This window comes from Oncorhynchus masou, chromosome 2, assembly GCF_036934945.1.
Source record: "Oncorhynchus masou masou isolate Uvic2021 chromosome 2, UVic_Omas_1.1, whole genome shotgun sequence".
Taxonomy (NCBI): domain Eukaryota; kingdom Metazoa; phylum Chordata; class Actinopteri; order Salmoniformes; family Salmonidae; genus Oncorhynchus; species Oncorhynchus masou.
In genome coordinates, this window is record NC_088213.1 from 33,870,042 (window position 1) to 33,890,287 (window position 20,246).

Genomic DNA, 20,246 nt, shown 5'->3' on the forward strand with positions numbered 1-20,246 from the left:
TCCCTGTCTGTTTCATTACACTGGTGTCAGAAGTGATCGGACCTCGCATCCACGACAGTGGCTTGGCCTGTGAGCGCGTTCCTGTAAGACGTAGAGTCGCAAGCTAGCGCGAGGACGCGCTCTTTGAAAGGAGGGAGTACTAGCGCGAGGACGCGCATTTGAAAGGAGGGAGTAGTGTAACGACTCTGGGTTTATAAGAGCCGAGGGTTTGAGACCTGCTCCCTGCCTGTTTCAGTACACTATCTTCAAGTCCACATCAAGGTTCAACCATAGCATCAACCACAGCTTTAATCATGGTTAAATCCTAACCCTAGCTGGCTGCAACCCTAATTTTAGCATAACCGTAACCTTGGTTTATCATACTTTTATTTTACTTTTCCTTTTGGACCCGTAAGGTGCTGAAGCTCAACTTTGTCTGACACTCCCATTAACGTGGTGCAGGAGTCTGGCTCTGGGTAGCCTGGCTCAATTTAACCACTGCATATGTGAAGGGAAAAGGTATAGCTAGTCAATTGCACGACTGAATGCATTTAACCCAACCCCTCAGAATCAGAGAGGGCTGGCTTAATCGACGTCCAGAGTAGTTGTCTGGGGTTAACTGCCTTGCTCAAGGGCAGAACAGCAGATAGTTCCACCTTGACGGCTCAGGGATTCTAACCAACGACCTTTCAGTTACTGTCCGAACACTGTTAACGACAGGCTACCTGTGTTTGTGTGAGGGGGATGCATTGTTTCATCTGACAGGTTTACTCATCTAAACTCAAATTGTGTTCACTCTCCTATGTCAATTAAACGTCACCGCAATTTGATCTTCTGTCAGAGCAAGTGTTGAGCACCCGGGCCATATCTACTCTACTACACAGTGAAATCAGTCATGACCATTGCACTTCACCACTATGGTCAAACATGAGAAAAAAGCACAAAAGGCCATGTAGATCTATGCTAGCTGGCTGGGAGAAACATTTAGAAAAGAGTAAAAAGGACACTGCTTTGTTTGGCCAAGGAGGGTCATCCATCATAATTAGAATTAGAAAGTGTCACCTCACCTTTCTGCCAGATCAGCGGCTGATTAAATATTCTCTGGCTGCAGCCAATAATTGAATTGCGTGTGTATGTGCGAGCATGTGTGTGTAAAACCTAAGGGCTGCTGGGAAAAGCAAAATTAATTACGCACAGGTCTGGCGCCACTAATGAGCGAGCAGTGACTATCTGCTTATTTATTCACATTGGTTGTTAGGCAAGGTTCACCATTTTCTGGCAGAAAAGCTGTTGGAACTGTAGTCACTACTAGTCAGACATTAGCAGGTTATATATATAAGAGCGTCTGCTAAATGACTTAAATATATAGGAAAACCTATCCACCTGTCAATCATTAGCAGGTGATTAGTCCGGTCTTTTACCTGTATATAAACTACATGGACTGGATAAAATCCGTATCACAGAAGATCTGTGTTCAAATGTAAAAGTAATTTCCGATTGAGCCGACATAGCATATGCAGTGTTTACCGTGAATGCAGTCTCTGCGAACAGTGCCTTTAAACTAGAAACGAGCTATAAACGCAGATCTTGATACGGATTGAATCCAGCCCTTTAAGCATTGATCATTCGTTCAGATATGAGGTTTATGGGATGGATTCAATACGTATCGCTGAAGTTCCGCGGTATAGCATGATTGGAATGTTGGGCTGGATTCAATCCGTACCGAAGATTAGCGTTGTAGCCCGGTACAAATGTTACGATCATTTTCGATTGAGCAGACATGCAGTCTCCGCGGATACATTGCCTTTAAATTTCAAATCACGCCATAATGCTGATCTTCGGCACTACAGATTGATTCCAGCCCTTAAAGGCAATGCTCCCACGTTCATGGAGGCTGCATGTCGGCTCAATCAGAAATAACCTTTACATTTCAATTGCGCTATACCACATAACTTCTGCAATACGGATTGAATCGAGCCCTTAGGCTCTGACTAAATTAGTGTTTACTTTGTTTTACCTGTGGTGAGTGAATCACGGACACATAAACCAACAGAGTAAAAAATAAGACCATTTATTTTCAGTTCCCAAAAGTAGTCAAGTTAAAAATTATATTTGCAAACCATGTGCTGGTGTTACCAGAGCCTAATTTCACATCACAAAACAGAATCACTGACCACCAACAAGACAATATAGTCTGTACAAAACTATACAAAGTCAATCTAGTACAGAGAATGAATGACTTCAGAATCAAGTCTGGAACTTGCTGAACCTGACTACTCAAGTGCAGGACATATCAGTCTGGGGTCCTGGGGCCCCCCAGGTGCACGGTTGGGTTTTTGCCCTAGCACTACACAACTGATTCAAAACTTAATGATTTCTGGGATCATTCACCCACTTGACTTAGAGGGGAATCTCAAGATAAAAATTGGTGGGCATTTTTAACACAAGGATCATGAGGCTGAGGCCGTCATGCGTTTCATCCAGGTTCTGACATTCATGTGTAAACGGTGAGAAGCTGAGGAATATTTTACTCTTTTTTTTTTTTAAGTGAACTAGGCAAGTCAGTTAAGAACATTCTTATTTACAATTACTGCCTACCGGGGAACAGTGGGTTAACTGCCTTGGTCAGGGGAAGAACAACAGATTTTTACCTTGTCAGCTCCGGGATTCGATCTAGCAATCTTTCGGTTACTGGCCCAACGCTCTAACCAGTTGCTAAACCTGCCGCCTGTCAGTGCTTTGAAGGGCTAATGGCTAATAGGAAAAGCTCAGTTGCTAAAGCTTGTCCTCCAAACAGTTTGCATGAAGGGTGTTGTTAAGGTAGCTGCAGATATAAGGTCTGAGACACTCATGCCACAAGCACAGTTTGGATAATGCTTCAGTCAGTGAAGGGGCACTTCACCATGGCACAGGCCATTTGCTACACACAACATACAAAGGATACAGAGGTCAGCCAGTTGTACAATGTGAAAATTATCTCTTGAAGGAGATTTGAGAGGGACATGATGAAATTGAAAATTGGGCAGAATTCATGAACACACGACACAGTACTACTTCGGCCTCCTCTCTCTACTCACACTGAATGACATACAGCCCAATGAACACACTATGTGGGGGGAGGGTCTATACAGTTACATATCAGGATATATTGTTTTGACAATATCGCACTAGTTGGCTGTACACAAACTGCACAACTGCACAAACACCAGTATTTTTCCTTCATATCTTGTTCTCCGTCTTCTTTTATATTCAGAACTTTTATTTCCATGAATGATCAAAACTCGTTTCTCATGGATCTCTCTCGTCCCTCTGCAGAAGATATATGGTGAGCAATATGTTTGGAACATCAACTCAATCACAGTATCGAATCGCAATACATAATCGTGATAATCGCAATACACATCGTATCGGCACCAAAGTACCATGCTAAAATCGTATCGTGAGGTCCCTGGCAATTCCCAGCCCTATTGAACACAGCTTATATTGATCGGGAGAGACTACCATCAAGAAAACAGCCCCTTGTAGGGTACAGCAGGAGATGGAACAACTAAACATTTCCCGCTTGGACACTGTAGCTAGTGAACGATTATGATAAAGGCTTTGACAGATTTTCAAGGTATATCAAATACTCCTTAAAGACGATACCTTTTCAATGATGTTTCATCATTGTGTTTATATTTTTTTTACAATCACAGAAATAGAAAATACTGCATTCTAACAGCCGTACATCTCTGCACATAAAAATGGAACGACGCTATGTGGATTTGCTGACAGAAAAGGTCTTTTATGGGAGCCTCATGCCTTATACAAGTTCTACCTCTGCTGGCCTCTGTCTGAACTGCGGCTGGATCCAGACAATAGGGTGGACAGTGTTCCAAGGCCTCTCAGCAAGGCTCCTCCAGTGATGGTATGGTACACATACAGGTGATATTTGGTGGGGAGTTCAAGTGTTTAACTTTTAACAGAGAAGTACTAGAGCCCAAAACGAGCTGGGGTGCGCTTTGGGGTCATAGGTGCCTCCTCCTTCCTTCCTGGGGTGCAGATTTTCACAGCCCTATTGAGACAAAAGAATAAACAATTGGCAATAAAAATAACAAAAGTAAAAATAAAAAAAACTTGCTATGTCAAACATAATGGGACAGGCTCGCGGGGAGGGACAGGGTCATGGGGAGGGACAGGCTCGAAGGGGAGGATAGTATGGAGGGACAGGCTGACAGAAATCTATAATTAATCTTTAATTACAGCAGAGGGGAGGATAGTATGGAGGGACAGGCTGACAGAAATCTATAATTAATCTTTAATTACAGCAGAGAACAACACCCTGACACTACCCAGCATTCTCTCCTCAGCCCTCAGTTCAACACCCTGACACTACCCAGTATTCTCTCCTCAGCCCTCAGTTCAACACCCTGACACTACCCAGCATTCTCTCCTCAGCCCTCAGTTCAACACCCAGACACTACCCAGCATTCTCTCCTCAGCCCTCAGTTCAACACCCTGACACTACCCAGCATTCTCTCCTCAGCCCTCAGTTCAACACCCTGACACTACCCAGCATTCTCTTACCCAGTATTCTCTCCTCAGCCCCAGTTCATCCCTACCCAGCATTCTCTCCTCAGCCCTCAGTTCAACACCCTGACACTACCCAGCATTCTCTCCTCAGCCCTCACACACACCAGCAATTACAGCCATCAGGTCATAACCCAGTCCTTCCCTTCATCCCTAAGTTCTGACATAAAGCTTTGAGCCCACTTATCTGAGTATGGGTGGTGGGGGGGTTGCTGAATGACAGACCGGAACCAGATCAAAATGTGTAGTAGAAGTGTTTCATGGGCCCCGGCACAGTGAAGGGATGCTTGTGTTCACAGGCAGAGGAGGACAAAAGCAGCTGAGAGCCAGCCATGTTTATTATCATAATTCTAAGGCCTTCGCTCTAATCTATTCCTTAATCCTCCGTGTTTTAATGTGATTATTTTGGAGAATGGCTGACAGACACACAGACTGATATAGAAATACATCTGCTGATTCATTAACAATAGTGTTATTTCTGTCCTCCCAAACCCATCTCTTTTGTGAGCCTTGTGGAACGAACGGGTGCGAAAAAATGTCCTTTCTAATTTGAAAATTAACACTGTCTCCTTTCTCCCCTCTGCTGTGGCACCATTTAAATTGCAGCAGTAATGGGGGTCAGCAAGGAGTCAATATTATTTCTTTTTGTCTCGTCTGGAGGGACTGGAGGTGAGAAAAGCTCATCATGGAAAGTGAGAGAGGTAGAAAAGACAGATGATAAGAGAGAAGGAAAGGCAGAGAGAATTAGAGAGAGCTGGGTAGAGAAGCAGCTAAATGAACCAGTTTCTACAACTCAGAAGGGGCAGATTCTGGAAAACTAACATTGTTTCCCAATGACCCCCATTGTCAAAGAGCAAACTTCAATTTTTTTTTTTTTTTTTTATACAGAAATAACAAAATATGCAGAAAAGCTGCTGTACATGTAGCCAGGTCAAAAATCACAACCTACGGTTCGCAATGCCCCCACGTAGGGAAATAGAGCCTGTGAGCAGAGCCCTGTGGACTCAGGCTATTCAGAGTGGGAAATGTAGGGGCGCGGTGTCCAATTAGGCTACACGTAGCTATGTGTGTAAAAAAACAACATTTAAATCACAGGGAAGACATTTAACTTGTTAAGTACAGTCTGTTTAACACCACTGTTGTTTTTCCCCACAGGCGGGTGGGGCTTCGGCGGTCTATTTAATAGCGACTGGGACTAGTGTCAGAGTGAAACCTCTCTGAAGAATAGATGAAGGTAGATGAGTGTATACCTGACGCTGCCCACGTTACTCTTCCTGTCCTGATCCTCTCTCCTGCTCCTCAGTTGCTGCTCCGCCAGAGACATCTCCTCCTCCATGTTAGTGATCTCCTCCTTGGCCCGCCGCCGGTTCTCCTGCACAGAGAGAGGAACAGAGGGGTGAGAGGAGAGAAAAGGACAGAGGGAGGAGGAACTAACCATGAGACGTAGGAAGAGAGGAAGGGCTGAGTAACAAGAGCTTACCATCCTGCTCTTTCCTGCCTGTTTGACGCTGTAGAACATGGGCCCCAGCTCAGCCAGCCACTCCCCATCCACCGCAGTCACACACTGCATGTACTCCTACAGGAGGGACATCAAACAACACAGGTTACAACACAGTAACAGCGCTTGAAGGCTGATATGTGTATATATGTGTGTGTGTGTGTGTGTGTGTGTGTGTGTGTGTGTGTGTGTGTGTATATATATGTGTGTGTGTATATATGTATATATATATATATATATGAATGACAGCTCTTTCTGGTGAGTCAAGGTGTAGAACATCATCTCTGAACAGTCCAGATCATAGCGTAGCTGTGTGGAGGCTGGGTCTGTTACCTTGGTGGTCATGACCAGCTCGTGGTAGGTGATGTAGTCTGGGGTGTAGCCCATACCAAACAGAGAGCTGGTGGGATGGAGGTGGCAGGGCATGCCTGTCCTCACATTCACATACTCCCCTATGCCCTTCAGCTTGGCTGCCTGGTGGAAGTAGGCAGCACAGATACACTTCCTGATGATGTCCCAGTCTGAGCCACAGGACACCAGGTTCATCCTCTGCTGCACCATGATGTCTTTGAGCTGGGAGCGCACCTCACGCACCTGCAACACCCACCCACAGAGACACGTTAGCTACCGGAGAACCAACACAAGAGGACATTCAATACACATTGCTCAGTGTGTGACTATTGTGATGCAAAGTGGTAATCAAGTGCATTTCGATCCTAAGCCAAGGAGACTGGTCAGAGAGGGTAAAGGACAAGGGCGTGGTCTGACCTTTCGCATGGCCTTGGTGTGGATGAAGTGTTCGTTGCACCAGATGCTGGAGTAGTTGTTGTTCTTCCACTGCAGGTAGACGTTCAGGTAGGTCAGGTGGTCACTCTCTGGGACAGAGAACTTCTCCCTCACCTGGTCACTCTCCTCCTCACGACCCTGGAAAGGTCAGGACACAGAGGAAATACAGGGGTCACACAACTGTCCAGTGTGTAATGTGAACTTTTCTTAACAGAAACAAACATTAGCAACACATTAAGACATGAATCGGTTGGTGATCTCAATGGCATCTACCTTAGGCCTGTAGAAGATGGCCGGTACAGACAGCATGGAGACGATGATGAGGATGTCAGCACTGCAGCCCATGTCACATGATACAATCAGCATCTTGGACAGAGCCGGGTCCAGAGGGAACTCCACCATCAGCCTCCCAGTGGGCGTCAGGGAACCTGAGGGGGACACAAATAACTTACGCACTTCCTGTCTACAGACAGAGGAGAGGGGGAACACAATACAGGTGACACCTTCCTATGTTGACAGTGGAGGAGGGTTGTAAAAAATATTTACATCAAACTTTGCCAGCTCTGATTTAAATGATTACATGACAGACTGACTATAAGGAGCTTAGAGGGAAAGTTCAGAGGCAGAACAGGCTGTATTGGCCAGGTAAACCTTAATCAGAGATGATCTGCCGTTAACACACCACACAGGCAAACGTCAAAAGTCCTCCACAGACACCAAATCCCCTAATCCCCAGGGATCTGGCTCAGATGACAGAGATGAGACTCAGCCAGTCAAATCTAACAGAGGATAAAGCACTATGCAATTACTCCACTACCTACACCACAGTGCTACCTAGCTCTGTACTTTACGGTGTGCAGTGCATGTACATACCATTACAGCAACCTATTGACTAGTTCCATCATCCAAGTCTCTCCTCGCACATGAAGTAGTTATTGTTAATCTGTTGGCTGTATTGCTGGTGAGGAACACATACTTATCCCAACATATTTTAACCTTGTTTTCTGAGATAAATTATTCTATTTGATCAGTTTGTACATTTAGTGGCCTAATCTTGAGTGATGTGGTCCAGGCCAGGACAGAGACCCACCTGTGTTGTCCAGGGCCCCCAGGATCCACAGCTGGTACATGGAGTTCAGCATGTTGTCCTCAGGCGGGGGGTCCATGAAGTGGAAGAGCAGCAGGTCCTGGACCCCCAGGGATTTGAGCAGCAGCACCACGTTGGCCAGGTTGGTCCGCTGAATCTCTGGGATGGTGGTGGTCAACATCTCATTCTTGAAGGCGCTCTGGGTGTACAGCCTGGATGGACAGAGAAGGAGAGAGGGAGAGAAGGCGTGACAGAGACAATGACAGTGGGGAGGTTATTGAATCATCTAGCAGACGCACCATTTTTCTAAACGCACAAATGCTCCATAGAGTAACAGGTCTGGAGACGCTGTCTTCACCACCTGGTTAAACCCGCTCTGAATGGCACCGATATGATTTCACACCATGCTCACATCTGTAACAGTGGCACCGTGATTGAGAAGCCTCCGTTTCCATGAAAGCTGAACTCTCCCCAACTGACATTTAGAGAAGGGCAAAGAAACAGGCCTACTGCACATTAAACATTTAACCAAGCTACTTATGAGGTATTTACTATCCAAACTATTTAGAGCAGCTCCCATTGCTGCTTCAGACTGATAGGTCTGGTCTAACAAAGCATCTCTCAACCATTTCAGTTAGTGGCTAATCCCTCTGAAGTGTGTGCATTATGAGGGAATGATCTGTGCTTGTTTACGCCAGGTTGTGTGAATGTCCTCGGGGCTGGAGATGTGCGGTCACAGCTAAGAGGTGCTTTGAGTAGCAGATTCTCCACACAAGTCGAGTCACCCAGCACGGCGCACACACACGTCACCTCCCGCCCCTCCAAACGCCTAGGCCCCACTCACTCTAAAGCTCCACTCCCAAATTGATTCTTCACAGATCTGTGCGTGTGTGTGAGGGGCGTAATCTTGGTAGAGGGCGCTTTTATAAAATTCCCAGCTCATTTACAAGGCAAAACAATCACGTGTCTGGTGTGTGTCACCATCTCCCTCAACTTGGGGAAGTATGACAGATAGGAGAAAGGTCATGTGAAATCTCAGAGAGAACAGGCTTTTGTGTCACATTTTCCCTGCAGTAAACAGAGTTAAACTGCATGAAATCCTGTGGAGATTAGGATTCTCCCTCCCTCCCAGCCTCTGATGGCTTTGAAAGCAACCCGGCCGCCTTGCAGATCCGAGGCCTGGACAGCCCATCTGAGCTCTGATGTGCATCAGCCAGAGGATGAAACACCGGCGGCGGCATTACACAACAACACACACACACACACACAAGCTTCAGATAGACACCCGTTTCAGCACGACTCACCATACAAAAGGATGCTAATGTTTGTATCTGGCTTTCTACCTTTTTGGAGGATAGGAGCGGTTGGAATTAGATAGCAGGCAGAGTGAGGAGAATTGTGTAATTCAGCCTGTTTATTCCTGTATCCAGGCACCAGATAGACATGAAAGGGGGATGATATGGCTGATCTAAGTTTTAGTTCCAGACTGCTTCAGTCAGGTGTAGGAGTACTGAAGTATCTTTCTAGAAGACAGGACACTTGACATAGACAGCCATGTGAATACTACTTCCTGCTAGCCCTGACTGGAACACTCAAACATCACACCAAGGTGACACCTTCAAATAACTGCCTTTCATTACACCTTCATTATGGCTCCATACTTCTCTACCACAACTGGAGGACAAAGGAAGCCCCCTTGAAACTGAGGAAGGTGGGAGGACTGCACATTTGGAGTGTGAGACTGGTTGCTTGTGAGTAAGTGTGTGTGTGTAGACAGTGACTTACCTGTAACACTGGCCTGGCCCTGTACGTCCTGCTCTGCCCGCACGCTGGTTGGCGTTAGCCTGGCTGATGGGGTACACCTGCAGGGCATCCATGCCAATACGAGGGTTGAACACCTGTCAAAGAAAACACAGAAATACTATCCTAACATGGCTTGTCTTATCATGTGATAGTCTGGGGAAGATAGTGAGGGTGACAGGGTACCTTGAGTTTGCAGTATCCAGCATCCACAACAAACATGATACCATCCACAGTCAGGGAGGTCTCGGCAATGTTGGTGGCAACGATGCACTTCCTCACACCATCAGGAGCCTGGCGGTTAGAGAACACAACAAAGACATTACCCACACGTCACTTTACCAGTAAGGAGGACGAGTTCTTTTTTGTGTTAAGTATATGCATTCCAACTACCTAATAGCAAGTATGCTTGTGTACAAAGGATACTGCAGTATGTTAAGAGTTCCAACTGTACATGTTAGTGTAACAGTAACTGGGTGTTATTGGTTACCTTCTGGAAGATCTTGGCCTGGAGGTCAGAGGGCAGCTGGGAGTAGATGGGCAGTACAGTCAGAGGAGGGGCGCTCTCCAGATCCTCCAGACGCTCCACAATCTGGTCTGACGTCACCTCGATGTCCTCCTGACCAGGCATGAAGATGAGGATGTCTCCCCCCATACCGCTAAGGTGGATCTGTAGGGCCTGCTTCACTGCTGCCTCCACATAGTCTTCCTGGGGAGTCTGCACAAACACACAACGCTGTTAGAATACACAGCAACCACACACTACCTCGGTACAAATAACAGTAGTCTTACTCCATGACTAAACCAGGCCCGCGGCTGCCATTCCGCACATGATCATTTTGTCAATCCCCACCAGAAGCGATGATGTTAAAATACCAAAACCAACTGAATCAATTATATACATTTCGGGGAAGGTCAAAACACATGAAACATTCAGCTAGATAGCTGTTGCTAGCAGTTTATCCAGGGATGTTATTTTACGTGACATGCAAATGGTCCTCTTTTTAGCTGGTTCTTTGTCCATTTACAAATTAGTGTGTTCCTCTACTCTGACGATTAATCTACTTTTTAGCTGGTTCTATGTACATTTACAAATTAGTGTGTTCCTCTACTCTGACGATTAATCTATAGACAAAAGTGAAACCAAGTTACTTTTTTAGTTATCTTTGATTAATCTCTCCTTGTTCGTCTTTAAAGCACCCACGTGGGTTTGTATCTTTGTGAAAACCAATAAGGAGATGGAAGAGTCGGGACTTGCATTGCATCGAGCACCTGAAATAAAACCAAGTAGTGTGGATGAAATGATTGCATGTGTACATTGTGTACATGTGTACATTTATTTTGCAGCGCCCGCCCACGAAATGTGGCCGGTCTAGTCAGGGTGTAAGTCATTATACAAATGAAATGGCTGTGTTGAAACAAATAACAATAAATGGATGTTGAATGGAGAGTTGGACACAATACCTTGCTGAATAAGATGTCTACAGGGAATGTTCTTCCTGGAATGTGGAATATGGGAACGTTGCCGAAAAATGCAGCAAATTTGTCAGAGTCCATGGTGGCTGAGGTGACTATCAGCTTGAGGTCAGAACGCCTCGATACAACCTGGAAGAAAAGGACAGAGAGTTCTACTACTGCTTACAAGACAACCAAAGCCTCCGAATAAAAAATATGCATGCAAAATAATCACAATTGAATAACATCCAGTGAGCTATGAACATGTCTCTCTGGTCTAGCAGTCTAAGCCACTGTCCCTGAAACACATATCACTGCCAGTATGAGTTTGAATCCAGTCCACTGCTCTTTCAGCTCTCTCTCTCCAACCTTTCAGCTCTATATCGCTCTATGCCAATAAACATACAAAATACTTTTTTTAAAGGTGTCTCTCTGACCTCTCGTAGCAGGCCGAACAGCACGTCTGTGTTGAGGGAGCGTTCGTGGGCCTCGTCCATGATGACAGCACTGTAGTGGTCCAGATCGGACTCCCTGAGAGACTCTCTCAGCAGGATGCCGTCTGTCATGTACTTTATCACAGTCTTCTCTGACGTACAGTCCTCAAAACGGATCGCATAACCCACCTGCAAAGCAAAAAATAAATGGTTTAGTAGTGAACAACATATATTTACATTCCACGTATGAATTACAGCGTTCAAACGACAGTGCTACAGGTCAACCAAAGAAACGAGCTGGCGAGGAGAGTTCCATGACAAGTTGTAGAATGGAAGCGGTGTACAATCTCTGAATCACCACTAGATAGCAGTGTTGCACAATATATGAATACAAGCGTCAACTCCATAAGGAGAAAACCAAGACAACACCATGACTCGCCAACAATTGACCTCTATAAAAACAGTGAACATTGATATTTGGTGGGAAAAAAACACTTATTCTGTTCTGGGGTAGTTCCATCCCTCTATAAACAAGTTGACTGCAGTTCATAAACTCTTGCCAGGTCTGTTACACTGGGTTAACTGATAAGACTAGTTATCTACTGCTTTGACTGATCCATAGATCACTGTTTCTAAGATCTAGTTAATGTTTGTCTAGTGGCTCCTCCATAAGCCAGCTGAATGCTCACCTCCTCTCCCAGGTTGCTGCCCAGCTCCTCGCTGACTCTCTTGGCCACGCTCATGGCTGCCACTCTGCGGGGCTGGGTGCAGCCCACCATGCCGTAACTGGTGTAGCCGTCCTCGTGAAGGTACTGGGTCAGCTGGGTGGTCTTCCCACTGCCCGTCTCCCCCACCACGATCACAATGCTGTTGTCCCTGGACAGAATCACATCACAACCAATAACATTACAATCCTGATGGGACGTTCAACCTTACGAAACTGTGGAAACATGAATAACGGCTTAAGAAAACAGATCCCGAAGTGTATTTGTCAATTATTTACAAACGCTGTTTAACATTACCTAAGTTAGCATTAATGTGGTCATTCTCTAACCAAAGTTAAATCACATATGATCATTCTGACTTCACAGCCCCCAACTCCCCCCTTCAATGCCATACATGTCTTATCCTACACCCTGAATGAAAGCCTGCATCTGGGGGAAGGCTGGGGGTGATAAGTGGTCCCAGGACAGCCAGGCCGGGTCCAGTAGAGTAGCTACCTGATGATGTTGAGCAGCTGCTGCCTCACAGCAAAGATGGGCAGATACTGCCTCTGTTCCAGCAGGGTCTTCTTCTTAGCAAACTCACTGCTGGCCTCACTCTTATCTTTCATGTGGTCTGCAAACTTCTGATCCGTTCTGGAGGGAAGAAGGAGAAGAGACAGGGAAATAATGAGGTCGTTCTTGTCACAACGGATGTTTAATAAACATTCAAAATGGACACAAAATAAGCCTTTAGTAAAAGGCTTGTTACCTGTAGTCCACCTTGCCATCCTCGCCCACTGGCTTTCCCCCAGAGCTATCCCCGTCCTCGGTCTTCTTGATGCCCATAATGTCACCCAGCTTGGTGCCTGCCAGCTCCCAGTGTTTCTGTTGAGCCTGAAGAAACAATCAAAATGACAGTCAGATATTTAGCCAGGTACCATACCATCAAGTACTGCATAGCTGTTTTAAACATTGCCTACCTTCTTGCGTTCCTTCTGCTCGCGGTGCTTGCGGACCAGCTGGCTGCCCTTGCGGGAGATGATGGCCATGTCAGAGGTGGCGTCTTTCACAGGGATGACAGGCTCCGGCTACAGCACAGAGAGACATCAGCAACAGTATCCTATTCAGTACACAGCAATTCTGATAGTAAGTCTACTAGTTATTACTCAGCCAGTTCCAAAAACTTAATCAGGAGATTCTTACAATCCCTCAACAAGCCTGCAACAGCTCTCCCCCAATGGCTCAGACCTTAAAAGTATATACACTCCCCAACATATTTGGACAGTGAAGAAAGAAAAAAATATTTGTCTCTATACTCCAACATTTTGGATTTGAGAACAAATGTTTTACATGAGGCGACAGAACAGAATGTCACCTTATTTACATAAGTATTTCAGACGCTTTCCTAAGAACCTCGAAATTGAGCTCAGGTGCATCCTGTTTCCATTGATCATCCTTGAGATGTTTCTACACCTTGGAGTCCACCTGTTGTAAAAATCAAATTGATTGGACATGATTTGGAAAGGTGCACACACCTGTGGCGTGCACTGTCTCAGTTGATAGTGCACGCCAGAGCAAAAAGATTTAGAGAAGGGTACCAAAAAATGTCTGCAGCATTGAAGGTCCCCAAGAACACCGTGGCCTCCATCATTCTTAAATGGAACCACCACTCTTTCTAGAGCTGGCTACCCGGCCAAACGGGAGAGAAGGGCCTTGGTCAGGGAGGTGACCAAGAACTGATGGACACACTGACAGAGCTCCACAGTTCCTCTGTGGAGATGGGATAACCTTCCAGAAGGACAACAATCTCTGAATCACTCCACCAATCAGGTCTTTATTGTAGAATGGCCAGAAGGAAGCCACTCCTCAGTATAAGGCACATGACAGCCCGCTTGGAGTTTGCCAAAAGGCACGTAAAGGACTCTCAGACCATGAAAAACAAGATTCTTTGGTCTGATGAAACCAAGATTGAACTCTTTGGCCTGACTGCCAGGTGTCACGTCTGGTGGAAACCTGGCACCATCACTACGGTGAAGCATGGTGGTGGCAGCATCTTCATGCTGTGGAGATGTTTTTCAGCGGCAGGGACTGGGAAACTAGTCAGGATCGAGGGAAAGATGAACGGAGCAAAGTACAGAGAGATCCTTGATAAAAACCTGCTCCAGAGTGCTCAGGACCTGAGACTGAGGCAAAGGTTCACCTTCCAACAAGACAATGACCCTAAGCACACAGCCAAGACAACACAGGAGTGGCTTCGGGACAAGTTTCCGAATGACCTTTAGTAGCCCAGCCAGAGCCCGGAGTTGAACCCAATCAAACATCTCCGGAGAGACCTGGAAAAGCTGTGCAGCGACGCTCCTCATCCAACCTTACAGAGCTTGAGAGGATCCAGAGAAGAATGGGAGAAACTCCCCAAATACAAGTGTGCCAAGCTTGTAGCGTCATACCCAAGAAGACTTGAGGCTGTAATTCGCTGCTAAAAGGTACACCACAAAGTACTGAGTAAATGGGCAGGAATACGCATGAATAAAAGTGAATACATTTGCAAACATTTCTTGCTTTGTCATTATGGGGTATTGTGTAGATTGATGAGGGGGAAAAACGATTGAATTAATTTTAGAATATGGCTGTAACATAACAAAATTAGGTAAAGGCAAGGGGTCTGAATACTTTCTGAATGCACTGTATATTTGGCCTTGTGTTATAGGTTATTGTCCTGCTGAAAGGCAAATTTGCCTCCCCGAATGTCTGGTGGAAAGCAGACAACCAGGTTTTGCTCTAGGATTTTGTCTGCGCTTAGCTAAAAAAAAAACTCCCTATTCCTCACCAATGACCCATAACATGATGCAGCCACCACCAACCATGCTTGAAAATATGATGATTGGTACTCCATGATGTGTTGTGTTGAATTTGCCCCAAACATTTCTTTGCCACATTTTCTGTTTTACTTTAGTGCCTTATTGCAAACAGGATGCATGTTTTGGAATACTTTATTGTGTACCGGCTTCCTGCTTTTCACTCTGTAGTTACACCACAATACTACCCTAACTGACCATGTTAATGATCCATCCTCAATGTTCTCCTATCACAGCCATTAAACTCTGTAACTATTTTAAAGTTACCATTGGCCTCATGGTGAAATCCCTGGGTGGTTTCCTTCCTCTCTGGCAACTGAGTTAGAAAGGACACCTGTATCTTTGTCGTGACTGGGTGTATTGATATGCCATCCAAAGTGTAATTAATAACTTCAGTATGCTCAAAGGAATATTCAATGTCTGCTTTTGTTTTTTCTTACCAATCTACCAATAGGTGCCCTACTTTACGAGGCATTGGAAAACCTCCCTGGTCTTTGTGGTTGAATCTTTGTTTGAAATTCACTGCTCGACTGAGGGACCTTACCCAGATAATTGTTTGTGTGAGGTACAGAGGTATTCATAAAAATATCCCGTAGAACACTATTATTGCACACAGAGTGAGTCCATGCAACTTGTTAAGCACATGTTTACTCCTGAACTGATTTATGCTTGCCATAACAAAGGAGTTAAATACTTATTGACTCAAGACATTTCAGATTTTCATTTTTAATTAATTTGCAAACATTCCTAAAAACATAATTCCACTTTTACATTATGCGGTAGTGTGTAGCAGTGACCCAAAATCTCAATTGAATACATTTTTAACCCAAGCTGCAACAAACAAAATGTGGAAAAAGAAAAGGGGTGTGAATACTTTCTAAAGGCCCTGTGGACAAATTCACTTATAGTGTATTCAATTCTGTGAAAGATTAGTATTTGGTCCCATATTCCTAGCAAGCAATGAATACATTGGGGCGGCAGGGTAGCCTAGTGGTTCGAGCATTGGACTAGTAACCGTAAGGTTGCAAGTTCAAACCCCCGAGCTGACAAGGTACAAATCTGTCATTCTGCCCCTGAACAGGCAGTTAACCCACTGTTCCTAGGCCGTCATTGAAAATAAGAATTTGTTCTTAACTGACTTGCCTGGTTAAATAAAGGTAAAATAAATAAAAAAAACATTAAGCTTTGACTCTACAAACGTGTTGGATGCATGTGCAGTTTGTTTTGGTTGCGTTTCAGATTATGTTGTGCCCAATGGTAAATTGTGTCATTTTGTAGTCACTTTCATTGTAAATGAGAATATGTTTCTGAACACTTCTACTTTAAATGTGGATAGCATGATTACAGATAATCATGAATGAATCGTGAAGAATGAGGAGTGAGAAAGTTAGAGGCATAAATATCATTCATACCCCCCAAACAATGCTACCCTCCGTTATTGGTAAAGGAAAAAAAACACAAAGCAACTTTAACTTCTTTAGGAAAACTGCCCTAATGTTAGAAACAATCATTACGGTCACCCAGAGTCACATTTATTTATTTTCCTATAGAACATGATATTTTACATACAGCAGTTTTTTAAAGGACCTAAGAGAGTGGTCTGCTTTGTGTTTTCGTTTTTGCCATGGAAAAAAATATTGCTACACTGGTATCGTCGGAGCCCTAGTGTCGCCTCACAAAACATTTGATCTCAAATCCAAAATGCTGGAGTACAGAGCCAAATTAAAAGTTGTAGCTTCTCTGTCCAAATGAATAGGTAGGAGAGTGTTAGTCATTTCATTGGCCCATAACATGCTGTAATGATGCATTACCTGCTTGGTGAAGACTATCCTCCCGTCCAGGAAGGGAGGGACCAGGTTGTGAACCAGCAGGTGAACCTTGGCAGCGTTGTCCTCCTCAAAGTCATCATCCACCTCCAGCCTCTGGACCACTCCACTGGTCAGCATACGGTTAGTCTCCCAGCGCTCATTATCCTGGCAGGAGGAACACAACACGCATCATTAAACACAGACAACACACACACAATTCTAATCCACGGATGGTAATAACAATCAAAACGATAACTAAACGGGCTACATACACCCAGGGCTGGTGGTGGTCATAGAGTAGCAACACAGTGCCATACCTCATTGATCTGTCGTCTCTGGGCAGAGATGCGTTTCTGTGTCTGCTTCTGCAGGATCTGCTCTCTCTTCTTCACATAATCCTCAGAGGTGGAGGTCAGTGGGTTGTGGAACTCATCATAGCCTTCGTCCATCATGTACCAGTCTCTGTCCGCTTGCTGCAACACCACAGGGCAATAGTAAATACAAAGAAATGTGCATTTATGAATGTTGGGAACACTGTTAATTTGTGTTCTTGCTAAAACTCCACATGTCCACACACCTTCTGGTCCTCTTCCCACTGCTGCTTCTCATCATCATTATCAAAGGCGATGCCATCCTCTCCTTCATTCTTACCTGGGGCACAGAGACACAATCCACAAACATCAGCAAGCCTTATCAGAGCATTAATAAGAGCTCAAACGTGACTGGGGGAAGACAGAGGGGAAGGAGGAGGGGCTTACCTTTCCCACGGGACAGACGAGGAGTGGAGCCCAAGTGCTTCCTGTCATTGGCCCATTCGTTGTACTTGTATGATGGGGTGGGAAGGGGCGTGTCATCAGGATACCGGCCTCTGACTGACCTGGGAACAGAAACAAGAAAAGTTCATTTCAAAGCTGAAAATAACACATTTCTAATAGCCACAGAAAATGTGTCCTTTAATAGTAGTATAAAACCCAGTTAAATTAACATACGAGTGTTGAGCTGCAGTTGCTTACTTGTCCTTCCTCTCGCTCTCCCGTCCAGAGCGGGGGCTGCGCTCCGACCGTTCAGACTTGTCAGAATCCTTGTGTGAAGGGGCAGGAGAGGGAGATTCCCAGTGGGAACGGCGTGAGCTGGCATAGCCACCGTCATCCTCATCCCAGCTGGTGCGCGAGGGAGTGCCATCTGATTCAAAGGGTATGAGGAATGGAGGGAGAGAGAGTGCTTAGTGTATTTTAAGCATGACCTAAGGACCTTAAAGAACTGCCTATCCGGGGGTGAGGCAGGGTTACTGACCTTTGGGGCGTGTCTGGGGCGTTGGAGGCTCCTCTCTCTTGCTACCCCGGCTGATGCGTTCGGAGGACCAGCCTTCTCTCTGTGAGCGCTCACTCCTCTCACTGCGGTCTCCACGCTCCGACCGGCTGCTGCCGCGGCTGTTACTGCGCTCCCGCTCATCTGCCATCAAAACAGTTAGTCATTACTTCAGTTACAAATACACAACAGATAGAAAAGATTGCTATTGCCTGAATATTAACATTGTGCATGCAGATGTATACATTTTTTACTCACCTCTTTCACCCCTTCGATCTCTGTCCGCATCTCTGATCCTCTCTCTGTCCTTCTCCCTCTCTCTGTTCTTGTCCTCTTTGGAGGAGGCATACATTCCATGCTCACGCCGGTCTTTCTCCCTCTGCTGGTGTTTGCGACGGAACTCTTCACTGACCCCTCCAGGGTTAGAGGGTGTCTCTGAGCCAGTCACACGGTATTTCCTGCTGCTTTATGAAACATAGAATAAAGTGTCAGTAAGACAACACTGCATGCATGACACCAGTTTAGATGTGATCTCTTGATAGGGAGAGATTATGTATTCTATGCCACTACGAAGAGGCTACACTAACTCAAACCAAATCACTTCAAAACAACATACCTCTCTTTTCTACCACCTTGGTCCTCCTCGTCTTTGTCTTCTTCATCAGACCCAGAATCACTTTTCCCTTCCTCCCAGTCCTTGTAGGAGGACACCTTGGATTTCTTGTTATTCCTGTCATCGCTGTCAGCCTCAGCCTGCTCCTTGCCCTCTCGCTCCTTTCTCTTTTGAGCTGCCAGCAGATCCAGGCCCAGGAGAGAGGTGCGTGGAGTGGGTGCACGAAAGACATGAGGCTCTACTGCTGCACTCTTCTTCACGATCAACCCGCAGACCTGCGCAGTGGGGTCACTGCCCTCCAGTCGGTGCAGCGACGCATCATCCTCCATGGTCTCAAACAACTGTCCGGATTGGATACCACATTTTTTGGGAGATTAGCCAACTATTAATTCTGTAATGTTACATATGGAAATTACATTAAACTAATCGATCCAAAGTATACAATTGCGCCCGAATAATTCACGGGATGTATTTTAGATTGCTACAGTAGCTAGCTAGGTACGCAGCTATTTAGTCACTACTGTAGCTGCACTAGCTAATTATAGTATATTTGTTACTACTACATCTAACGCCAATGAACAACCAGCAGAAACTATTATAAACTTAATGACAAACGTGACTTCAAATATATATATTGTTTAAGTAGCTATAGTACCCAGATAGCTAACTGGATATCGCTCAGCCAATGAATTAATTAGCAAGCTATTACGTTACAAAAAGGAAATTAACTAATAGCTACGACTATACACCTGATATTACAGTTGTCAAATCCCATTCATTAACACCGGCTTGCTTACCTTAACAATAGGTGGTGAGTCTATCAAGATCCTGACACGCTAGCTAGTATGTTTTAAGCGAGCTAACGTTAGCTAAACCTGCCACATGTATTTATTGTAACTCAAAAAACGAACTTCAATTACATTAACCCGAGTTACTGGGAAAATACCATTTATGTAAGTACGAAACTGTGCCACCCACTTGAGATGATTCAAACCATTATGAAATAGCTATTATCTTTTGTAAATAATGCGTTTTGTGTTTACAAAGACAGAAGTCGCCATTGCTATCCCACAATTCCACGGGATATTCCTAAAAAAACTTTATTAAAACGATGAACAATGGACAATCTACTTTCTTCTTCCTGTGGTTTTCCCGGCAGACTAGTTTCATATTGCTGCAATTCGCAGGTTGGAGTGCAATTTGCACCTTTTTGTCACAAAATAAGGGAAAAGCATAACGGGGAAAAACTTCAATTGCACCACCATCTCACTCTGCACTTATACACTATCCCCAAAAATCCACCACCCCATCCCACTATTTTGGTCCTAAATTATCCTACACCCGGCCGTT

At 45.1% G+C, this 20,246-nt stretch overlaps 1 protein-coding gene across 2 annotated transcripts; it reads right to left on the reverse strand.

Annotated features, from left to right (window-relative positions):
* Positions 1 to 2,034: 2,034 nt before the first annotated feature.
* LOC135559391 (pre-mRNA-splicing factor ATP-dependent RNA helicase PRP16-like) lies at positions 2,035 to 19,970 on the reverse strand. 2 transcript variants are annotated; one of them, XM_064993558.1, is made up of 25 exons: positions 19,694 to 19,970; positions 18,900 to 19,237; positions 18,542 to 18,744; positions 18,269 to 18,427; positions 17,989 to 18,157; positions 17,734 to 17,852; positions 17,553 to 17,626; positions 17,293 to 17,448; positions 16,979 to 17,140; positions 13,293 to 13,400; positions 13,082 to 13,206; positions 12,829 to 12,966; positions 12,298 to 12,484; positions 11,612 to 11,797; positions 11,184 to 11,324; positions 10,210 to 10,437; positions 9,906 to 10,013; positions 9,705 to 9,817; positions 7,923 to 8,131; positions 7,106 to 7,260; positions 6,815 to 6,970; positions 6,380 to 6,640; positions 6,029 to 6,124; positions 5,799 to 5,920; positions 2,035 to 4,033 (listed from the first exon to the last, which is right to left on the reverse strand). In XM_064993558.1, exons 2-25 carry the CDS (start codon positions 19,223 to 19,225, stop codon positions 3,952 to 3,954), a joined length of 3,783 nt encoding a protein of 1,260 aa, XP_064849630.1. In that variant the 5' UTR covers positions 19,226 to 19,237; positions 19,694 to 19,970; the 3' UTR covers positions 2,035 to 3,951. The 2 variants fall into 2 exon arrangements, with proteins under 2 accessions (XP_064849630.1, XP_064849624.1); XM_064993552.1 differs by having other exon boundaries at positions 18,542 to 18,747.
* Positions 19,971 to 20,246: the final 276 nt, after the last annotated feature.